Raw genomic sequence first — 26294 nt, 5'->3', positions numbered from 1 at the left:
AATCCTTATTACAAAAAAGCTGCAGAGGTTTTTTTTTTTGAATTTAATTTATTTGCATTGAAAGTTTTATAAAAAAATTAAGAAAAATTGTTATTTTAATAATGAAAAAAAAAATTATATAATTTTTTTGTTGCATTTGTTTAAAAAATTTTTATAATCTCAGGTACTGTTTTAATATATAAACTTGTTTACATTTCTCATTAAAGATCATCACTTTATACAACCTTGTTTAATGAAGGATTTTCTATTTAAAACATTTTTTTAGGGAGAGGAACTCAAAAATGATGGCTAAAACACTAAAAAAATTAAAGCTTCTATATGAAAATAGTAAGTGACTGGGATTGATATTTGACAGGTTTAATAAATTATAGGTGGGGCCAGGTTTGTGACAAGAGTTGCATAAACATTTATACATCCTAAAATATATTTATTTTATTCAAAATTTATCTTATATTTTGTATATATATATACATATACAGGCTTCAGCAGGAGTAAATGAGTGCACAAGCTATAAATAGTACGTTTAAACCCATCTTTGCGGGCTGCCCGCCTAGATAGTCTTGCACAGGCTTTTTTGAAAAATTAAAATTATGTTTTGATGAAATTTTTTTTATTCTGAAATTTTATTTTGTTGATTCTTCATGCCGGGTACAGTAAAAATTTTAAGTGTAATAATAAATGTTTTTTTAGCAATAAAAGGATAAAAAAACAACTTGCAAAAAAAAAAAACCTAACATTTTTTTAAAAATTTTTTTTATATTTAATTTTTATTTAATAATTTAGTAATTAAATAATAAATAAAAAAATAATATTCAAATGTTAAAATATAATCAATCGTTCTAAAAAACAATAATATATAAAAAACTGTTATACATTATATAGTTGTTGTATAAAAACGAACTATATTGTTATAAAAGTTCATTCATTTCTCTTCTTCTTTGTAAATGAAAATGTCATCGCATATAAAAATTTCTACAACTGCTTTACTAACAAGTAGGAGAGTGACTAATCATTTACAAAAACTTTGGTAATTAAACTTCGAATAGTTGTATACTTGTAAAGTTGAGATAATAGTTTTTTGAAGTTACACTGCAATTTTTATCTTTCGCTCAGAGTTATTGATTTTGCTTTTTGATTTTCATTTAGACTTTATTCTTTTATTCTCCAGTTTTATCAATTGTATAATCGAGTTTTCGTAGAGTTTATTCCAGATATAGTCAAACCAATAACTTGCAAGCAACACAAAAAATGGCAGAAAAACAACTTTTGCAATCATCATATCTCTTTATTCAAGCATCTTGACGTTTGTTTAAATTTTTTTGCAATGAACGTAGCAGTTTTGCAAGATTTATTTGAGTATTAATATATATTATATTATTAAAATAATGGAACAAAATACAACATTTTTTATTGCGCTTCTTTAGTTGATTCATTTTTCCTGTGCTTTGTAAATTAAATTAGATTTTAAAAATTTAACTGTGATATCTCTAAGCTATAAAGATATAGGGACAATTATATTGAAATCTTTTTTTAAATAAACCTTGAACCAAAGAGTTCTATTCTTTTACAATTGTTTTTCAACTGTTTAGACTATAACTTTAACTATAACTATATTTTCCATTCAAATTACTATAATACTCTTTTTGAACTCGTAATTGATTTTATATTCTTTTCGGAAATTAGGAGAAAATATATGCTATGTTGATGTGATATGTAAGTTAAAACTTAAGGAACTTTTAAATTCTAAGAGACTTTTTTAATGATTCTGGTATATATACTTCTTAAATATATTCTTCTTATATAATATAGGCGTGTATAAAGAAAAGTCTTATATGAATTTAAAACTTTTTTACATTTTTTTATAAATAGAACTAATAGAAGGGTATTAAATGCATTATTATTTTATATATCAGGTTTATTGCTGTAAAATATATTTAAATATAGCGCAAGTATAAAAACGAAAATAAAATATGAAGAAATCATATGGTATAATTTTGATCATACAAAAGGAATATATATATATATATATATATATATATTTTGTAAAGTTGACTAAAATCAACTTATACACTTTTGAAAGGTGATATATATATAGCATATATTTTCTCCTAATTTCCGAAAAGAATATAAAATCAATTACGAGTTCAAAAAGAGTATTATAGTAATTTGAATGGAAAATATAGTTATAGTTAAAGTTATAGTCTAAACAGTTAAAAAACAATTGTAAAAGAATAGAACTCTTTGGTTCAAGGTTTATTTAAAAAAAGATTTCAATATAATTGTCCCTATATCTTTATAGCTTAGAGATATCACAGTTAAATTTTTAAAATCTAATTTAATTTACAAAGCACAGGAAAAATGAATCAACTAAAGAAGCGCAATAAAAAATGTTGTATTTTGTTCCATTATTTTAATAATATAATATATATTAATACTCAAATAAATCTTGCAAAACTGCTACGTTCATTGCAAAAAAATTTAAACAAACGTCAAGATGCTTGAATAAAGAGATATGATGATTGCAAAAGTTGTTTTTCTGCCATTTTTTGTGTTGCTTGCAAGTTATTGGTTTGACTATATCTGGAATAAACTCTACGAAAACTCGATTATACAATTGATAAAACTGGAGAATAAAAGAATAAAGTCTAAATGAAAATCAAAAAGCAAAATCAATAACTCTGAGCGAAAGATAAAAATTGCAGTGTAACTTCAAAAAACTATTATCTCAACTTTACAAGTATACAACTATTCGAAGTTTAATTACCAAAGTTTTTGTAAATGATTAGTCACTCTCCTACTTGTTAGTAAAGCAGTTGTAGAAATTTTTATATACGATGACATTTTCATTTACAAAGAAGAAGAGAAATGAATGAACTTTTATAACAATATAGTTCGTTTTTATACAACAACTATATAATGTATAACAGTTTTTTATATATTATTGTTTTTTAGAACGATTGATTATATTTTAACATTTGAACATTATTTTTTTATTTATTATTTAATTACTAAATTATTAAATAAAAATTAAATATAAAAAAATTTTTTAAAAAAATGTTAGGTTTTTTTTTCTCCAGATTCTTTGGATGATATTTTAGACGATCACAAGACATTAACTCAGCAAGGTGATAGTGAAGAAGATAGTGATTGCTATGATCCTGGGACAACCAATCCCATTCCATTCTCACAATCTGAACTGAACAATTTAGTTAGAGACCTAGGTCTTCCTAAAGACTTGGCAGAAGTTTTAGGATCTAGATTGAAAGATAAAAATATGTTGGCTCCGGGTACATCCTTTTCTTGGTATCCATCAAGGGAAAAAAATCTTTCTTCTCTCAAAAAGGTGACCTGGTATTATGCAGGGATGTTCCTGGACTTATGGCATGTTTTAAAATAGAATATGCTCCTGATGAGTGGAGACTTTTTATCGATTCATCAAAATGAAGCCTTAAAGCAGTACTTCTGCATAATGGCAATAAGTATGCCAGTTGGACACTCAGTGCACTTAAAAGGATGTTACGAAAACCTTGAACTGGTTTTAAACTAACTAAGCTACCAAGACCACAAATGGAAACTGTGTGGGGATTTAAAAGTTATTTCAATGCTGCTTGGTCAACAAAGTAGTAATACAAAGTTCCCTTACTTTCTCTGTGAATGGGACAGTCGAGACAGAAAGCAGCACTACATAAAAAAAGTTTGGACCTAGAGAAAAACCTTAGAAGTAGGGGTTAAAAATGTTGAGAGAAAAAACCTTGTGGATCCCAAAAAGGTGTTACTTCTACCACTTCACATGCTAGGGCTGATGAAACAATTTGTTAAGGCATTGCCTAAAGAAGGAGAGACTTTCAGATATCTTTGTAGGCAGTTTCCTGGTTTATCCGAGGTAAAGCTAAAGGTAGGAATCTTTGTCGGAAAAGACATTAGAAAACTTATGAGAGATCCTAATTTTGTGGACAAAATGGAAACAAAAGAAAAGGCAGCCTGGACATCCTTTAAATTAGTTGTTACCGGTTTCCTAGGAAACAACAAAGATCCAAACTACAAGAGCATTGTCACAGACATGCTCGACAACTTTAAGAAGCTTGGCTGTAATATCAGCATTAAAGTTCATTTTCACCTTTCACATCTTGATTACTTCCCTTGGTGATATAAGTGAAGAGCAAGGCAAAAGATTTCACCAAGACATCAAGGAAATGGAAAGAAGATATCAGGGAAGATGGAACATCAACATGATAGCGGACTACTGCTGGATGTTGAAGAGAGATGATCCTAAACGAGTCCACAGCCAGAAAAGCAATAAAAGAAGCTTCGACAGAAAACAAAAACGTTATTATAAGGACTTATAAGCTGAAAGAGAAATGTAAGTGTTCTTGAAATATAGTTTAGAAGATAATTTATACATAAAATAAAATTCAATAACGTTTGAAAAATGTGAAAAATTGGTGGAATTTTGTAATTTTACCCAAAATTGATCCCCTTTTTGGTAGAAAACCTGACGTGATAGAAAAAAATGGATTGCATTTTCAAAATCAGCGCTGAGAAATACATAAAAAACAGTTATCAAATTTCATACAACTTTTTAAAAATATTTTTTTGCAGACCTGTGTTATTTATCTTTTAACATAGCACAAAATAATATAGAGCAGTTGCAGCTGTTTAAAATAACTTGTTCGATTTTTATTTTTACATCAGAATATTAAAAAAAAAATTTTTTCATAATTTTTTTAGCATATCCTCAATGAAATAGTTCCATTTTTTAACTAGTAAAACAAAAAGTTTTACAAAATTACATCATTTGAGAAATTTTTAAAAGAATAACTAAATAAAAACATAAAAATATTTAACTTTATTTTTACCAAAAATTTATACTTTGCACGGGCTTTATTTTGACAGTGTAAACTGATTTGCACGAGTGTGGGGGCGAGCGTGGGCTATAGCCCGCCATTCCTGCCAAAGCCTGCATATAAAAACATCACTTTGATCAACATGATTATCATAATCATCATTATTATCATGATGATGATGATGATCTTCATCATCATTATTATCATCATCATAATCATCATGATCGTTATCATCATCATCAACAACATAAAATTGGAAGGCTAAAGCCTGATGATGATGATCATCATCATCATCTTTACCACTACAATGATGATGATCATAATCATCATCACCATCATCAGGCTATAGCCTTCCTCTTTTATGCTGTTTCTCTAATATAAACAATCTAGAGCATTTATTTTTCATAACTAAAGCTTATTCATACAATATGTAAGGCACTCTCTTTGAGTTTTTTTACTTCTACCACTACCATTTTCTACTGAAGCTGTTACCTCTTTACATGCTGGTACCTAAATTACTTTATTTTTTTCTAACAAACATTGTTTAATACAATAATTTTTAATCTATCTATTTTAAGATTATGCCTTCCTTTTTGTCTTGCTTGAGTCACACCACACATCCATCTGATCATCTTCTATTTAGGCAAATACGAATCCATATAAATACTAAAGTTTATATAATAATGAAAGGATATTGTATGCCAGCATCTAAATAAATAACAAACTGTTTATATCCATAATATGCATAAAGTGCATCTTGTAAGCTTTAATTCCTTCTGGAATAAAAGTTTGGAAGCTTTTATTACTTCTCTTCAATTTCAAGTCAAGCCTCATTTTACTCCACATTTTTTACCATCTTTAGCAGGTGGTTTATTAAACATTAAACTTTTTTACAAGAACATCTCTCTTAAGAACAAATATTCTTTTGCAAAAGCTAATGTAAAAAGTCCTGTCTGACTTTAAGCTCTGTTATTCTCGGTTTACTAAATCTTGCATCTTATCTCAGATGTTAGGTTCATAAGAATTTTGGTTAGTCTTCAACAGTGTCATTAACTAAAGTAAGCCTAACATTTTTTGCTAAACTTTAAAAAAGTGCTAAATAAGTGGTTCCAATTTTTCAAAACTCTATAAAACACTTTAAGCTCTCCAACTATCCTATGATTAGTCTTCATTCTGTTATTAGTTTTTTTATATAAAGGTTTTGAGGTTTTTAAATTATTACTTTTTAACTGCAGTCTTTATTTCAAATAACTTCAAGGGTACCACAAGTTTCTATCTATGATCCTGTATTGTTTCTTATCTGCAATAACGATCTTCATAAAATCTAAAGTGGCTCTATTTGCTGACAACTCAACTTAATACTCCTCTCTTGACATAGTCTTCACTTTTGAATTGTTTAGAACAGGCAGCCAATTTTTAATCTGATCTCTCTTCTGTAACAGCCTTAGGCTTGCAGTAGCTTGTGGATTTTAAGTCTGGATTTAAAATCTGCAATTTTTGTTAGACAACAAAACTCATTTATTTACTGCAAAAAAGTATCGCATTATTATTGACATTTCTATATTGATGAATAACAACCCTCATACTCTCAGACAAAGTCTAAAAGCACATTGTAAATGTAATTAGACCTGCTTTATCTGCCAAGCTTGAGCCACTCTCCATCGTTGTAAGGTTGCATTTCATTCTTTTTTCTACAAATACAATTATGGTCAATGGTCATATGAGCTATCATCTCTATAACGATAAACCAAAACTTATTTTTGCTTGGCTTTTTATTCAACAAGTTTGCATAATTTTACTGTATCTATTTTTACATGCTATAAAAACTTTTATTAATTCAGTTTTTTTCCTTGAACATCAAAAAATTTAAAACTCATTGTCATGTTTTCTTTTTTATACAACTTACAACTTTATAAGTCTTTAGTTATACGTTTCCTAGTATTTTAACTTATTCTCTACTTTAAAGTAACTCATAACTTAATAGTGGTTGCTTGCAATCTTGTTGGAAGTAAATTAGAGTTTAAAAACATATAAATGTATGCCAGTATTTAATAAATAGTAAATGTAAGCATAAAAATATAACATATTAAGTATTATAAATTTTCTTGTAGCCCTGGCTGTCAACCCCTGTTAAATCTTACAATTTACTTTTTAATGCCCTGTAAAAAAATGTTAATCTTGAGATGCCTGAAGATTATGAAATTTTTTTTTAATGTTCTTTATGTAACAAATGTTATAAAACAAAAAAACTGCAAGAGTAATCTTTTTTTAATCAGATTGATTGGTGCCACCCCAAACCCCAATCCCCTCCCCCACTCACTAATGGGAGGTGGAGTGGGGGATTGGGGTTGGGGGTGGCACCAATCAAAGGGGGGGGGGTAGCAACTAACTTTTAGTAATTAAATTTTGCTAATTCCCTTTTAAGACCATAACATTGTATATTTGCTGGAAAATCTGGCACACATTTTTGATAGTCACTACCAAAATTCAAATCATATGGTAAAAGCATGAAAAAGGCAATAAAGATCTAATGACCTTAACTGTACTCATTAGAAAATGAATCGTGTATGTTTCATGCTAGAAAATGAATGTTTGTATCTTTTAGATGAGGAGGAGGAGGGGAGGTCCAGACCACTGATTACCTATAACAAAATAGAATTTAAAGAAATAATGGTTTCATTTCGAAATTAATTTAGATATTCAGATATTAAGTATCTAAATATCTAAATTAATTTAAAGACCTTCATAATGAAGGTCTCTAAAAAGCTACTGCTCCCTTTATTTGTGCCCCTATCTACTATAAAGCTACTGCTCCCTTTATTTGTGCCCCTATCTTTCTTTTTATTAAGAAATGACTTACAATTAATTGCACCCTTCACATAGGCCAGTTGGCAGATTAGAGGAGCACTGGTTTCTAGTGACACATTCAACCATTGATAATTGAAAAATAGGGTTATTTAAAATGCTGGCACTTTTATTGTGGATTTAACAAGTTTATAATGTTTGCATTTTCAGATAGTTGGGTCTAATGGTCTTATATGCTGTTAATCTTAGATCAAAACAAAATGTTAGAAAAATTTACAAGCATCTCAAAATGGCTGAAAATTGGACTTTTTAGGTGAGTAGACATTTTGCTTTTAGATATATTTGAGTTCTAAACTGCAACAAGGTGCCTATATTTTGCCCATTAATTGCAGACAGTAGTAGCTAATCAGAAAACTTATCTGTAAAGACTTGTGGATGAATAAAATAATGCTACAGTTAGTTTCATTTTGGCATATTTTAGCATTTTTTCCAAAGTTGAGGTCATAATTTTTTTTTCTAATTTAACACAAGCTAATAAAAACCACTATTTTTAAAGAGAGAACTATCCAGAAAATATGAGACACTTGTTGAAAGTGAGAAAAAAGTTATACAGCTCTAAAGCAGTCTGTTTTGACTATTTGTAAATCAAGGGGGGCCACTGTGCCATGTTCTAAGGCTATAATTTCTGAATTGTTGTACACGGAAGTCTAAAATTTCAAATTTAACCTATCTACATAATGCACATAAGTATATGTAAAAATTAGGAAAATCAGAGATTGGGGACCCACAAAGTTTTCTTCAAATTGGTTGAAATATAATGATTTGACCGAAAAACAAGTCTTTATATCAGGATAACTGGTTTCAAACTTAGCATCCAGTAAATATACATACGTACAAATAAGGTATTTCCTTTCCTTTTTTTTCTTTCAGGGAAAAATAAAATACCATTTTTCAGCAGCTGTTTATTCAGCGTGATATCTGCACCATACAATTGTTTATTAAACTCTTTTTCTATGCATTTGTTAGACCAAGGTATTGGAACCAGTAGTAATTGAATTTTCTGATTCCATCTGAAAATTAACAATATTTCCTTAAAGTATATCCATATCATTTGCTTTACCTTTAACTTCCTTAGATAACTTATTGAAGGAATCTTCTTGGCCTAACCGATCAGGATCTTTATTTAAAGTCCTTGCAATACCTAACTTAACTGTTTTTAGAACATGTAATGATTCCTTTTTACTGAGAGCAACTCTTGAGTGACTTTTCACAGCATGGGTTTTTAGAGGACTTATGTTCATAGCCGCCAAAAAAGAATCGAGATTTAAGAAGCTCATTATCTTCATCTTCATAAATCTGGCTGCAAGTAGGTTCTCCTGGTCCATACTCCTTAAATGATATTAATTTAATTATACATTGTGGACATATCTTTTCTCCAGAAATAACATTAATACCAATTTTTTTTTAATTTCCCAGCAAGTTGTTTATTAAGTTCTTTACATCCTCCTAAAAACACGAGTAATAACTAATATTTCAGTAAGTATTTTGCAAAAAAATCTAGTATATATAATTACAATAAAGTTTAAAAAAATTTGTGATAAACATATTTATGGATTGTTGTAAGTAAACATATTCATGGAAGCAAACCATTGCACTTTCATCACTTTCAATGCAAGAAAGACTAATTATCAAGTCTTTTTCTACATGATTGAGACTTCAAAATTTTTTGATACCATTGGATTTCACTTCATTTTTTATATTTTGATTTTCACATCATTTTTGATTTCATTGGATGTTTGTTTGCGACAATTTTCTTTATTTATTAATCCAATTAAACATCTTTATCATTAATATTTTTATATTACTTTTTAATTTTGTAAGAAATAATTTTAAAATAACTATTTGAAGATTTGTAAATAGAAAATCCTTCATTAAACATGAAGGTTGTATAAAGTAAATATCATTTAGGCATCTCAAGATATACTTCTTTTTAAACAGGGCATCAAAAAAATTATAAAAAGCATTACACCATTTTAAAATTGAATTTTCATAGGGAAGCTTTCATTTTTTAGTGTTTTAGGTATCATTTTTGTGTTCCTCTCTTTAAAAAATAGTTAGGTACAAATTTTCAATACTAGTGAGCAAGCATTTCATAAGTTAAAGCTAATTGTGTTATGTAATTAGCTTAAAAAATAAATGACGCTGAAAAAAATTATCAAAAAAGAGATTGGGACTGAGTATCGATATCTCTGAAACCGTAAGGAGTCAAACACTATAATTTAGAGTGAAGTTTTTTTTCAATAATTCAAGTTTGTATACAAAAAATCATTAAAATCTGAAATGACATGGCGCTAAGCATAAATTGAATTGAGCTGGACCCAGCCCTCAAAATTGAGGTCGGCATTCAGCTGAAGTAATTTTTTGCCAATTTCAGAATTTTAAAACTTAATTTTATTTGCTGTTTTAAATAAATTTAAAATGGCAAAATGAACCCTTTATTTAAATTCTAAATAAAGTAATTTAAGTACAGAGAAAAAAAGGGAAATAAATTCTAAATTAAATTTAAAAAAAAAAGTTTTTCTATTTAAATTAAGAACCTTTTATAAATTAAACAAAAAACTTTTTAAACAGTAAACAAAACAATTAAATTTAAAAATAAAAATAAAAACACTTAATTAAATCTAAATAAAGATGTTTTGAAAAAATCAGCAAAACTTTCATTGGTTTTTTAAATTTTAAAGTAACTGTCAACGTTTGAAAGAATAGTCAGCAAACTCAGCGTTTGTTTTTCTATTAATCTTATGCTTATCATTTGCACATTTGTTGATTTGTTAAATCCTGTTTCAAAATTATGCGCTAACCTAAAACAGTTTTAGGTTAGCAAAAAATTGTCTTCTTGTAGACTTTTTAGCCCTTTTTCAAGCCCATTTTTGGCACATTTCAGTGAGTTCTAAAACTTAAAATAATTAAAACTTTTTTCTTTTTTGAGTTTCTTCTAAGTTAAAAAAAACAAATAAAAATGCATGGTAATTTTCTTTGTTTGAAACGTTTTGTGTAAATTAATCTACAAAATCGCAAAGTTATGCAGATTTTTATCAATATTTTCACTTCGCATTAAACTGATGCGGGGTGAAGGGTGGATTTCAGGTTTTGCAATAACAAACAATCAGGAAGGTACAAGACTGTATATTTTTTCTTTATTTTATATAAAATTATTTATCAGAGGAAAATAATTGATATAATTAATGTCTGCTGTTAAATAAATTAATAAACAGAAAAAGATGTGCTGTAAAATATACCAAAACTTTGAATCATATTTTTTAGTATAAAGGTAGAGAAGCTGGTCCAAATCTGGAAACTGTTAAAAAAACAAACAAAGCTAGGCAAACTTTATAAGATTGAAAAAAAGAGGAAGTTTTTAACTCAGATAAAAAGGATCTTCAGGATTGCATCCGAGCTCGATACTCTGGTTTCAATCATTAAAGCTGATAAGAAAAGAAGTGATCAAGACGAGACTGAAGATATTACATTTTTATTGGACCAATTAGGAGATGGAAAAACTATAAACATAAAATTATTGAAGTGTCAACTTTTGTGGCTGTTTTCTATACTACCTGGTTTCTCAAAGCTGAACTATCCGCTGTGGCTCCATGTCAGGTAGGTACCAACTTAACAAGTATGAAATTTATATATTTATAAACATACATATATATACATACACATATATATACATATACATATATATATATATATATATATATATATATATATATATATATATATATATATATATATATATATATATATATATATATATATATATATATATATATATATATATATATATATATATATATATATATATATATATATATATATGAGGGTTCTAGTATGAATGAAAAACTTTGATAATTATTAAATGCATCTAAAATATAACTTTTTTTAAAGAAAGGATGAGAGCTCTTTGGCAAGGCAAATGAATAGATTTAAGGAGTACAATCTGATTGGAGTGGAATCAGTTATTTGATCTATCCTACGACACACATGGCTTCTGGACCCTTACCTTATTATACTAGCCCAAGCTGATGAAAAATGTGAAAGAAGAGGTGAAGTTGCAAAAAAACAATATAGCTATGAATTTTATAGCATGGATGAATACTTCTTAACCTGAATAAGAGTCCTCAATAGGGGTCCTCAATTCTTTAGACTTCAGCGGACCAAAGTTGCCAAGCTTAGTTTAATTGGTTACGAAAAATGTGTGGCTCTTGTTCCTTATGATAGGTTAGAGTAAAAGTGACTGTCAATGGATGAAAACCCCTCCAGAATATTGGATTTGCAATAACTTCTAACAAAAATTTCAGGACGCTGTTATTGATCTTGCAGTAAGTAATGATTGCTCTTAAAGATCTGTTAAACTCATGAAGGATAACATTGATATTGCCAGAAAGAAAGAGAATAGACAGTACTCACTTTTCTTCTCATACAATTACAAAAGGAAGTATGGCGGAAAAAACAAGATCTCTAAGAGAAACAAAACAATAATAAAAAAATATAACATAATATTTTCAAAAAATAAAACAATTATGAAATTTGTTAAATGAAAATGCTAGATGTTAATGCAATATATCTAGTGTTTTTTCCAAATGACTTAACATATCTAAAAAGTTATTGCATTGCGTAAAAATTGGAAAAAATTGCTTAAACTTGTGATTTTGTAGATATATTTACATAAAACATTTCAGATTACATTAACGATCTTCCAGATATTCTCACATCTAAGGTGGCATTGTTTGCTGATGATACTACCATTTATTCTTGTCTTGATAAGAAACTAACACTCTCTGATTGCTTGGAGGGGGCATTTGAGCTTGAAAAGGATCTCACTTCCGCTACAGCATGGGGCTCACAGTAACCGGTAAACTTTAATTCAGATAAAACCCAATTTTTTTTAGCCAATCGTTACCACAATAATTTAGATCTTTCTGTAGTTATGAATGATTATGTACGCGATGAGTCATCTACCCTTCATCATCTAGGATTAACGCTTACTTTTGATCTTTCTTGAAAACCATATATCAAGTCCATTGCATAACTAGCATCTACTAAGCTGCATCTCTTTATCGTGCTCGACACTTTCTTACTCCGGGTTCTATTTTTTATCTCTATAAAACTCAAACCTGTCCTTGTATGGAATACTGTTGCCAAATCTGGGGCGGATCTTCCCATGATGCCCTTTCTCTTTTAGACAAGGTGTAAAAACACATTGTAAACATAGTTGGACCTGCTCTTGTAGCCAACCTCCAACCATTAACACATCGCCGTGATGTTACTTCTCTTTCTCTTTTCTACAAATACTATAACGGGCACTGCTCTAAAGAGCTAGCGTCTCTTGTGCCATCTGCTAAAATTCATTTTTGTGTTACTTGTCTTTCTATTTAGTTTCATCCTTTTACTGTGACTGCTCCTAAGTGCTCTAAAAATTCTTATTTGTCTAGTTTTTTTGCTCAAAAATCAGTTCTTTGGGATTCGATTCCTTCATCTTGTTTTCATGATTCATATAATTTGCAATCTTATAAGTCTTCTGTCAATTGTTATCTTGCTCTATAAACTTCATCTTTTGAAAAAAAAAAAGAAAAAAAAAAAAAACAGATAAATATTTTCTTCTAACTTAGTAGAAACTCTGGAAAGAAAAAAAATTGAACTATTTTGAGTTTTAGAACTTGCTCAAGTGTGCCAAAAATGGGCTTAAAAAAGAGTAAAAAAAGTCTAAAATAAGACACTTAAGGTACTTGAGCAACCACTAAAAATGGTCAAAAAAAAAAAAAATTTATTATCTTAAATTGCTTTTGCATACTATAATCAATGATAATCTTTGATGGAGAGACTTTTACGTACTGAATAAGTTAGCAGATATTGAGAAAAAAATTTGCTCATTGCTAAACTATTTTACATACCTTTGAAACTAAAGTTTACATTCAACATTTTTTTCACTTTACATTCCTTCAAAAAGAATTTTTTAAAAATTCAAAAATTCCTTCATTTTTGAATTTTTAAAAAATTTGAAATTAAAATTACTTTTTGAAATTAAAACTAAAAATCTCAGTGCAAGAGAGCCGATAATTTATTTCTTCTATTTGAAAGTTAAATTCAGCATGACATTTTTTTTTTTTAATTCCATTGAACTCATCATATTATCTCTTAATCATACTCTGGTTAGGTTGAAGAAACAGTTCTAGAAACTTTTTTTAATTACAATTAAAAGTCCTAGAAAAGCTTCACTTAACTAGGACTTTAACTTTGAATTACATAAAAGTCTATGTAATAAAATATCAAAACTTGCAACACTTCAATAAAAAGTCCAAACTTTGAATGCTTAAAAATTAAATATCTAGCGCAGGGTTCAAAATAGGCACCGGACATCAGACATTGTCCAACACTTGTCCAGTAGAAAAAGAAATCTATTAGCCATTTTGTCTGACACATATTTTATGTGTATTTAATAAGCTAAGTCATATATATATATATGACTTAGCTGGAATTAGTTAATCATTATTTAATAAATAAACAAAAGTTAAGTTAGCTTTGCACTAAAAAGATGAGAAAAATGGGCAAAAAACATATCACTCAAAGTGAAAGATGGCAAATTATTGCTCACATCAAAGAAGGAACCAAAAGTAATGGAGAAATCGCCAGGTTAATTGGAGTTTCTGAGAAATGCGTTCGGACAACGAAGCAAAACTTTCTTCACACTGGTGGTGCCAGCGAGAAAACGAGGCCAGGTAGACCCTTGTTAACCACCAGAAAGGACAATATTGTCCTTTTTAGAGCTGTCAGAGCTAATCCAAGAATTAGTTACAAAGAATTGAGCACAGAATTCAATACAACACAAAATACATCTATTTCTCAAAGCACAGCCGCCAAATACTTATCAAATACAAGATTGGAGTCTACTCTGCTTTGAAGAAACCGCTCCTGCGTCCATATGATAAACAAAGGAGACTAAAATGGTGTCATGAAAGAAGATATTGGACAATAGAACAAAGGAAAAACATTATGTGATGAGAGTAACTTTGAGCTTATCAATCGCAAATCTAACATAACAGTCAAAAGAATGGCTCACGAAAAGTATTACGCCAGGTACATTAGACCGACTGTACAAAGTGGAGGAGACTCGATAGGAATCTGGTCATGCTTCAATTACAAAGGTGTTGGTATGTGCCAAACATACACCAGAAGAATCAACTCCAGAATATACGTAGAAGTACTGGAAAACAACCTAATTCCATCAACTGACCTGCTTATGCTCAATGATAAACCATGGAAACTTTAACAAGATGGCGCTACTGCACATACTGCATACTATACAAAGGAGTGGTTCAATGATAATAATATCAAGACGATACCGTGGTCTCCATACTCACCTGATTTGAACCCGATTGAAAACATTTGGGCTTGGATTGACCGTGAATTGACAAAGGTTCAAATTTCCACACTTTGCCAGCTGAAGGACATCCTTCAGGAGACCTGGTATAGGGTCCCAGAAGCAATTTGCAAAAATCTTGTTGAGTCTATGCCTAGAAGAGTTCTTAGTTGTATTAAAGCAAAAGGCGGATACACAAAATATTGATTGGTTCATAAATTACACCTCCTAATGTATCGCGCATCTAAATTTATGAATAATATTTTTTGTCTTATTTATTTAATATCATGTAGTTGTACCTAATTATTACTTAGTATTTGTATTTTTTTTGTAAATTTTTTAAAAATTTTGTATTCTGCATGTATTTATCTAATAAATAGAAAAAAAAACTAAACCGAAATCATTTTTTGTTATTGTATTTATGTTATTATATTTTTGTTATTATATTTATGTTACATTTTTACATGTTACAATTACATTTTTGTTATTATATTTATGTTTTATTGTTAAAAAACTAAGAGTTTCTATTCTCAAATATGAGTGCGTCTAAATTTATGAAAACCACTGTATATATATATATATATACACATATATATATATATACATATATATATATATACATATATATATATACATATATATATACATATATATATATACATGTATATACATATATATATACGTACATACATATATATATATATATATATATATATATATATATATATATATATATATATATATATATATATATATATATATATATATATATATATATATATATATATATATATGTATATATATATATATATATATATGTGTGATGTATTCCAGTTGGCTTTTGTAGAATTATTCTTGCGTTCTTGAATTTGTGTGGAAATATTTTTTCTTGTTTCACCAATATAACATGCACCACATGTGCAATCAAGTTGGTACACTCCTGGATGATTATTCTAAGGCAGTTAAGACTTATTACGGCAAAGTATATTGATCAAGGGAATACCAAAACAGAAGACTGTTTAACACCAACTTTATAAAATTCTCTTCTAAGAACAAGGTCTAATTTTGGGACCCATGGTAAAATAACTAAATTTTTGGTATCAATTTTTTGAAAATAAAATGGATTTGTGGAGTATTTATAATTTTTAGCAATATCTGAATATTGTTTATTGGAATGTCCATTTTCAGTAAAAATCTTAATAAGAGAATTGATTTTAGCTTGAATGTTATGTTCTGAACAAATTTTGTATGCTCTGGCTAAAAAACCATTGAAAGTATCAACTGCAATACTCGGTGAAATAGGTGATTTTAGTTTTATAAGAACGTTTGTAAATGCATCTTAATGGAGTATGGAAAACTCATATTTGTGAAGAGAGTGATTGGTTGAAATACAAATATCTAAAACACTTAATTGGTGTTGAGCATTTTTGTATTTGCATGTATATTGGATAGATTTATCATGCAAATTTAAAAGTTTTAAAAAAGAATTTGTGTAATTAATCTTAGTAATTTGAGCATAGCTATCATCAAAATAACATAAGTTTTGGTGCAATATTGACATTTAAAGCCTTTTAAATAGCATTACATTCAATATGTTGTAGATATTCTTTTGACATGACAACCATTACCGATAGATTTTTTTCTTCTTCATTTCTTCATCTGTATCAACAACAAAATAATGGTTTATTAATAATAAAGTGAAAGTGTCATTTGATGTTATTAATTTATACCCATCAGTGCCACTTGATAAAGCAACTGTTACAATTATTGATATGCTAAACAAATATAGAGATAATCTAATACAACAGACTAAATTATCTTTAGTATACATTCAATAGGTCTATTAGGTCTATTAAACAAAATTAACCAAAACAGACAAATGACTGATTTCAATAATTGCCTGAATAAACATGTTTTTACACAAAAATACATATTCTACTATTATGTATGAATAGCATATAATTTTTATTTTTCTAATTTTTTTTTTTTAAAAATAAAGCATGAGTATCCTGAAAAATTAAAAATAATTAGCATAACCTTAAGTTTTTTTCTATAAGTCATTTAATGTTTTGAATTGAAATTCAAAAAAATAAAAAACTTGATTATTTAAAAATTTAAAAAAATTAAAATATGTGATAAATTTTGCCTTAAATTTGTCTAAATGTACCATTTTGCCTTAATGTCAAATTTTGTCTTAATGTAACAACTTTTTTGCAAAATAAATTTTGATTATCTGCATTACATTAAAAATATCAAATAATTCACTTATGGACATCAAGTTACATCACTTAAAAGTTTTTATCTAAAACATAAAAAACCAACACTTGAATTAGACATATAATAATACTTTTTCAGAACTCCATTATTAATTTTTTTCCTTATTTATTTTTCAGTTCAAATTTTTTAGAAAGTTGAATACTTTCAAGAAGTGGGCTTGCTGAAGTTTATTATTTTTTTCTAATCAATTAATTAAATTATGGTTGCTGGTCTCAAGAGGTATCACTGCTTGTTTACATAAAAAAAAAGTTTTTTGTAGCTGACCATTTATTTAAATCACATTCTTTTACAGAGAATGTTTAAATTTACCCAAAATATTTCTATTTGTGATAAATATGGTCAAATAAATTTTATCTGACAAAGGCCAGATAAAGTTTATCTGGCTTTCATACAGATTTTAGAAAATATAAATATTTTTCCTTAAAATTTATTGACAAAAAAATTATGTGAAAAAATAATAAAGACTCTTAAAAAAATTTCAACAGAATTCAGCAATAATACAAAAAAATACTTATTTTTATTGCAAATGAATAACATTTTTGAAATCTCTATGAAAATACGCTTCTTTTGAGACACAGGTTGATATACTTTTGAATAACTTTTTTTTCGACAATATTAGGGACTTAACCCTAAATACTAAAGATTTGAACCTAAATATCTTTACAACTTGACGTGATGGTAAAAAAAGAGTTGCATATTTGAAATCAAAATGAGAAATGCTATACAAAAAACAAATTGTTTGCTCGGCACCAGAAATTTTTTTTTTTTGTTGACCTGTGTAATTGATATCAAAATCCAAATTATATTATAAGAATTTACCGGAGAAAATGAAAATCTTCTCAATGATACTTGGAACAAATTACAGGATCTGGCAACTCGCATAGCATGATAGGTACATCTTGATGTCATTCTATATAACTAAAATAAAAATAACTGTACAATGATTAACCAAGACCGCATGAACGATCTATGATGAATTGTCTAATTTAGACAGTTCAGCATAGATCGTTCTTTTTCATTTAGACTCTAAATGATGAGATCTAAAATAATTTATGGGAAGTATAAAAAGCTGTCTCCACTACAAAATTATTTTTAAATGTTTTATAAAATATATCAATAACATTTGTATTCCACGCGATTAATATAAATAACAGTTTAAATAGATATTTTATAAATTTCACAACAACAAGTAAATATGACAAATATATAAGGTAATAAAAGCTTGTCAACTCCCGCATTTTGCGTATTTTGTTATTTGAAAAACCCGCACTTCAAAAAAAAAAACTTACTTCCTTGCGAGCATTATTCCTTTTCTCATTTACTACCAAGTTAAACTTGCTTTAAACATATTTTAAATATGATAATTGATCATGAAACATGATTGTTTATAACTCATAAGTAAAGCAAAAACTTTTGAAGAAAAAATAAAAAATATTATTTATTAAAATCCAACATGTTGGGTTTCATCCGGACGCTCGAAAAACTTCGTGGGCCACAAATATTTAGAAAAGATATTGAAAGATAGATATTTGCCTCTTTTTGCAAAAAATAGGCAAAATTGCAGTCAAATTATTACTCCGAGTAAAAAGTCCGAATAAATTGTGTTTCTAACTAACCTAAGTGTTTCAATATCTTTTACAAATATATATGGCCGACGAAGTGACTTTCCATTAAATGAACTTTACCTCTAGCAAAATTCACCAGAGTTTGTTGCTCTTAGTGAAACTAATTCAAATTTGGCTGTTCCTTCTTCAGATTTCACCATTGATTGCTACTATCGCTTGATTTGCAAAGACTCTAATAGTCATTTGCTTGGCTTGGGCGTATACTTACGCATCAATTCACTAATTTGTCAAGAAGTCAGGTTTGAATCACCTGACCATACTTGTACGAGCTTCCGTTTAGCAGATTCTTCACAATATTACCCTGTTGGGAGTAAAATTATTTTTAAAAAATAATAATAATTTTGAGAAATGACGAAAAACTGGATTCTTCATAGTTGTGCATGAAACTGTCCATTAATTGATATTTATCTTGTCTATTTTTAGGACAAAAACACTTTCATATGGTCTAGTATTTAAATTGATAATAGATTTCAGTATAAAATGCGGTATATAATTTTCCACATAATATGTGGAAAAGAAATTAACTGAAATCTATTTGCACTAAGTAACTAAACTAAAATATTTTTAGTTTAGTTACTTAGTGCGTTTTGCAGGTGGGCTCCTCAATTATAGCAGCTGTGCTCTTGTGGTTAGAGTTCTGGCTTTAGAACTGGAGGGCCGTGATTTAAAACCGACTCTGGTCGATTTGCAACATTGCTATTGGAGGAAGCGTGAATTTCCCGGTTAAATGCCCAGTTATTCCCAGGTGCTCTATGATAAGATCGTAAAACTTATCTATTAAATATTTATGATATAACCAATGTTACTTTTATATTAGTGTTGGTTGTGGGTGGGTGGGTGTGGGGCTCGGAAAATAGATTGCAGTGATAGAGATTGATAATCATGTTTAACATCTGTTATCGCTACCACGGTATTAATAAGCCCTTTATTACTGTTACCGCAAAGTTACCGTAACTTATTTAACATTCAATAAATGCATTTCAAAGTTATGAAAGTGTTTTTTGACGGAGGATTACATTTCACCGTTCAATGCTAGCAGTATATGCTTGTAATTTTTTTAATTTATATATAATCAATTTATTTATAACTTTAGTATAAGTACTTGATAGAAATAAGTTATCTTTACACATTGTTTTAAAACATGAAATTTAAATATGATTTAGAATAGAGGTAGAATAAAGAAGATAATTATACTATACTCTGTTTTATTTGCTTACACTTTAGATAAGTTAGGAAAGAAAACTAAAAGTTTAATCTTAATAAAAAAGTTCAACTTTTATTATATTAGGCATCATTTTTACACACTCTTTGGTGCTTAGTTATGTTAGGTAATTTAATAAGTGATATCATTAGACTTCGTCGAAATGTAAGAAACCAGGCTAGTTAAGATAAATTGTTGTCGAAATGAAAGAGATAAGCAAAGGTGAGCTGAGATAAATTGCTGTAGAAATGAAAGATATCAGGCTAGGTGAGAACTCAGTATAAATGCATCACATAGCAAGAAATAATATTGCTATAAAGAGTAACTACCTCAGAGAATTAAACCATATTTGTCAGTATTGTGGTGCGAAGAAGTTTTTGAATAAAGCTCATTTTTATGCTGCCATTCAGGAAAAGTTGTATTAGCTCCTCTTTCTCCATATCCACCATTTTCGACTGATTTAATGACAGGAAACCATGTAGATCATCCTGTCAATCTAAATTTTTTAAAACCCCTGAGGAGTTATAGTTCTTCTCTACCTTTTGCTTCCTTTATAGCCAAATTAGCTCCTCCTTCGAAAAATGGGAAATTTATGGGCAATTAATCTATGGGCAAATTTAGCATCTTGTTGGAAATTTAAGGCCTGAAGAAGGTTTTCTACCCACATACTGTCAGTTAAACATATATAATCCTAATTCAGGAGTGTCATTCAGAATGGAGCAACCTGGTAATGATGTTTGTATAAATGAGTTAATGCTGGTTTTTATTTTTGCCTTTTTAAAAAGAGTTGCTTTTTTAAAAAGCCTTGTTTTTTTAAAAAGAGTTGTTAATCCAGACTTGCAAAAGTAAATCTTGAAATTTCACAAAAGAAAAACAGCCTCACAAAGTAAGTTTCTTATTTGTTATTTGTTTAGTCACATTATTATGTTTTCAAAAAAAATAAACAGTACATAAAAAATTGATGTGTTTTTAATTAACATTTTTCTTCCATTTTTAGGTCGAATTAATTCTCTCATGACTGATTTTCGATTATTCCTACATAGCAGTATTTAAGAAATATTCTGAATGTTGATTTGTATTTGAAAAGCTAAAACGAAATTTAATGATCTACATACCATTTACTAAAAGCTATACACTGCGACCATTTTCTATAGACGCATGTAGAATTTAGCGGATTTACAGTGTTACAGTGGTAATAAAAGTGTTCTAACGGTACTTTTAAATAAGTGTATGTAAGAAAACAATGATCCGTTATGCATCTGATTATTAATTGTCTTGATTGTATTAAAGTAATTAAAGTTTTAATATTCACGTGGCAATTTTCTATAGACGCACTAAAGTTTTTACGAGTTTTGACGAGCAATTTTTTATAGACGCACTAAAGTTTTGTTGCAAATTTCTTATATTCTGTAGTATTTTTTATTTTTTGAGTCGAAATTAAGTTTAACTTAACCAAATGCTGAAAGGAAAGGTCCTTACCGATATTTAAAAAGGTCAAATATTGGCTTATCATCGAGAAAAAGTTCCAAATCGAGAAATTGCTGGAAAATTGAAGAGGTCAGATCACGTTATCCGTAATTTCTTGAAAAATCCAACGATTATGCAACAATCAAGAGGAAACCAAAGAAATCTAGGGTTTTAGACCGTGAAAAATGCAGAATTGTTCGACTCGCATCCGATTCATCAAAAAGTTTGAAAACAATTAAGTCAGATTTGGGTTTAAATGTTTGCAAGGAGACGATTAGGAAAGTTCTTAAAGACATCCCACACATTGTACGATCAAAAATGAATAAAACACCAAATTTAAACAAACAGAAACGGATGGAATTCGCCCGCGAAAACATGGCACACGATTGGGAACAAGTAAGAAATTTTAGATTAAATTCTCATGAATACGTAAGATGTCTAAATAGCTGAATATTTTTGTTTTTAATACGAGGTGATTTTTTCGGACGAGAAAAAGTTTAATTTTGATGGGCCTGATGGTTTTAGTGGCTACTGGCGTGATTTGAGGAAATAAGCCAAATATTTTTCGACAAGGAATTTCGGTGGTGGATCTTTGATGGTTTGGCTTGGGTTTTGTGCAGCAGGAAAGTTAAATTTAGGATTTACATCTTCCAAAATGAAAAGTTCTGAATACATTGATGTGCTAAAATCATGTTTGATTCTATTTAAAAACAAATATCGACGCAAAAAGTTTGTTTTTCAACAAGACAACGCCAGCATTCACACTAGTAACGAGACTAAAGCTTGGTTTGAAGCTAAAAAAATTGAGCAAATGTGGTGGCCTGCTCGCAGTCCAGATTTGAATCCTGTTGAAAACATCTGGAGAATCATTGTAAGACGTATCTATGTTGACCAGAAGCAATACAACTCTGTGGCAGAGCTAAAAGTAGCGGTATTAGAATGCTGGGAGGATATGGAGCCAAAAGTGCTGGAAAACTTAGTGGAAAGTATGCCAAAACGAATTTATCAAGTAATTGAGCGCAAAGGAGGTCCAATCCAGTACTAAAAATGTGATAAAAACATTTTTTTGGATAGTTTTGTTAAAAAATGTGAACTGCGTCTATAGAAAATAGTCAGCTATCTTTTGAACTTAATTCATTTATGATTGACCTCTTTTCAAATTTGATATTATCATTTGATACTTTATTTATAATTTATTGAAATACACTATAAAAATAAAGTTAAGTACATTTGTAAGACATAATTCCCATGCGTCTATAGAAAATGATCGCAGTGTATAATAATGTGTTAAATTAATTTAAATTAAAACAGTGTTTTAATTTAAATTGTTTTTATTTTTGATATTTTTATGTTAAATATAATATTTTTTTTGTAGTTTTTATTAAAGTTTATATTTTTATTTTATCTCAAGAAAAATATGTTTTTTGTTTCTCAAGTAAATTTCTATATTTTTTATTTTTGAAATTATTGTAATGGATATATCGGGCATTTTCGCTTTGTTTTTTATATTCCTTTATTTTTTTTATATGCGAATAAAAACCATTTATACTTTTATAACCTTTTGTACTCTAAGTTTCCATTTTCATTAAGTATCGATTTTTGGCACTAGCAACAGATTTAATAATTTATTTGCCAAACTCTACAGTAAAAACAGCTTAATTGAATGATTTTGTTAAGAGTTTTTTTTACAGAAAATTTTTATTAAAAATATCAAACAGATAAAGCCTACTTATTTAAAATAACTAGGTCTCTTTGCTTTTTAAATAAATCTTGATGAGAGGGTAAAATATTATTATAGCCTAAGTTTACAAAAACACATGACGAAATGTCACGCAACTGTCTTATATGTTAAAAAACTTTTATTATGCAAAAATATTGAAGTAATTTAGTACAGTTCTAAAGTATAGTAAATTAATTGTTAACCAAAAGGGAAGAACTTTAAATCGAATAATTTTTTGCCGTTACTATAGTAAATTAAAGTAAATAGACCAAATTAAGGACAATTTTAGTGATTGTCCTAAAATTACGCATTGCAAAATATATTTTAAAAACAGATATAGGAGATATAAAGTCTTGCACGGCGATTTTTTTGCTTATTTCCAATCATATTTGCACAAAAATCCAACCAATTTTGTTTTTCACTTTTTCAAATAATTTTCCGTAACTGATATTTCAATCCTATTGTGATCTTTTAATGTTTTAATGATCATGGCGGTGAAACCGTTAAAGAAATACTCAATGAAGGTGTAATAGCTAGGAAAACCAAGATAAAAAGAGGCGAAAAAATAACCCCAGGCAAATAAATCCCAGTAGATGGCATTGATGATGGACAAATATCAAAACAGAAAAAATCAAAGCACCAACAAATAGATATCAAAAAATCAAAACCAACTTTATAGAATATTGAATCATTATTGTCTGAATCAGTAGACATTAAAGTCAGTTGTAGTGGTTCTACCAGTGAAAAGTAATGCCAAGACAGAGGTTGATTTAAACGAGTCTGATCAAGAAGAAAATAAAGTAAATAATTTTCTAACAACAGGGAGTTGGCATGTCGTAGACTACCAAGGAAAAACCAAGAGAAGTGTGACCTTGAATTACAGTAGATAGAGTGTTGAGGTTTTTTCGAGACCCAAAATACTTAATAAGAGGTTTCTAAAGAAAGTCGAGGGATACAAAAATCTGTATAAATATCCAATTGCAGAAGACATTTTTTTTGCTGTACCTTTCTCAAATAATGTTGCAACCACTGAAGACAAATAGAAGACATCAGCTACAGTTTGCAAATGTGAATCATTGTTGATAAAATGTATTAAGTGTATTAGGTATGCTATCAGCAGATAGAACATTGCCATCTAGTAACATTAGTTTTTATATTATATACATATGTATAATAATATATTATATTGCTATATTTAGCACATTAACATTAAATTGTTTTTTTGTCCATTTTGTCGATATATTTGATAACCAAACTTGTTTTCTAAATTGATAATTTTACCAGTAATAAGTTATAAATTTGCTTGTATATTGTGTCCTAACTTAGTAAAACTTCAAAAAAAGAAACTGTTTTTGAAGCCACTTGTTAAGAGGGTTAAATTCATAAGCCATGAGAATTTAGTAGATTATCGAAGTCACCCTAACGAAGGGGTGAGATTGATAACATTTTGTACTTAAAAAAAAACTAGTACGACCAAAAAAGAAAAAAAAATTTAACGCAATCCTATAAAGGAAATATATGATGCTATTATCAACAACAACAAAAAAATCAGAAAAAAATGTTACAAAAAAGAGTTATTTTTCAAAAATCCCCAAAAACCAAAGTTTTACGGTATACATTTATATAAGTAAACAGTTACATACTATATTACAAAAAACAGAAATAAATTATTCTTGTCAAGAAAATATTGTTCAACTAAAAAAGGAAAACACCGAATCCCAAACAAAAAAAATTTAAATCATAAAAACTATTAAACCTAACTTTCTTTTTATTTACTTTTTTCTAAATGCTATGTATAATTTATTTTTTTCATTCCTTTCAATAATAAAAGTCTGAATTATGTATAGTATTAAAATAAAAATGGTTTAAAAAATAAATACGGTTCCAGGATTTATACATCCAAGGCTAGTTTTAAATCACGGCACCATATTTATTTTTTCATACAAGTTAGTTACAGCTTTAGATCCAATATTTAAGTTAGATATAGCATCCTAGGTGCATAAAAAAGTTGTTTAACCTTTTATAAGTTTTCTATATCGGAATTGGCAAGCCTAAACTAGTAAACTTCATTTTTGCCACAGCTCTTTAATATCCACAGCAACTATTTTTTCAAATTAGACAACTCACACAAAAATTATTGTTTTATTTGATGTAACATTATAATAACATTAAAAGCTTACGATAAATTGGACTATCCGCTTTTTTTATGTAAATTTTTATATTAATATACAAGACCTTATACTAACATATATTCACCAAGTATGGTTGAAGACTAAAGGTGGAGCAGTTTGCAGAAAGTTTAGAAAGTCGTTAACACAATTAATATCTCTTTGCACTAAAAAAAAAATTCTTAGCAAATACAGTTGATCAATACTCAGATCTTTCATAACAGAACCTACAACTTCCATGAAATTTCTAGGAATAATATCAAATTAAACTACAGGTTTTTTTTTTTTGGTATAAAATCCAACATTCTTGATATTTGTCCTGAAATCAATATTAGACATGTTTTACCACCATCATCGTCATTTTCAATGAACCGTTACATTGGTAGTTTATCTGCATGTAATATAAAAAGCCACTATAAAGGTTTTAGCAAGTTCAATTCAATACGCCTATTAATTTTATTTTTACATCTTCGCTTCTAACAAGCAACTACTATAAGAGTTGGAAGTTACTGGAAGAGAAAAGACTAAGTTTGTAGAGTAAGACGACTTAAAAGATTTCGAGACCGACGACTTAAAAGATTGCAAATTATATGAATCAGGAAAACAAGATGAAAGAAGCGAATTCTAAAAAACTGATGTTCGAGGAAAAAAACTAGAGGAATAAGAGTTTTTGGAGCACTTAGGAACAGTCACAGAAAAAGGATGAGACTTAATTAAATGACGAGTAACAGGAGAATAAATTTTAGCAGATGGCACAAGATACGCTA

At 28.4% G+C, this 26294-nt stretch overlaps 1 protein-coding gene across 1 annotated transcript in view; it reads right to left on the bottom strand.

Moving 5' to 3' along the window:
* LOC101239296 (ubiquinol-cytochrome-c reductase complex assembly factor 1) overlaps positions 1 to 18323 on the bottom strand; it is a 52115-nt gene extending 33792 nt beyond the window's left edge. The window contains exon 1 of the mRNA XM_065796390.1: positions 18166 to 18323. Within this exon, the coding sequence (XP_065652462.1) occupies positions 18166 to 18255 (90 nt within the window). The 5' untranslated portion in view covers positions 18256 to 18323. The remainder of the gene's footprint in view (positions 1 to 18165) is intronic.
* Positions 18324 to 26294: the final 7971 nt, after the last annotated feature.

This window comes from Hydra vulgaris, chromosome 04 (genome assembly GCF_038396675.1).
Source record: "Hydra vulgaris chromosome 04, alternate assembly HydraT2T_AEP".
Classification (NCBI taxonomy): domain Eukaryota; kingdom Metazoa; phylum Cnidaria; class Hydrozoa; order Anthoathecata; family Hydridae; genus Hydra; species Hydra vulgaris.
This window is presented reverse-complemented; position numbering and strand designations above follow the sequence as displayed.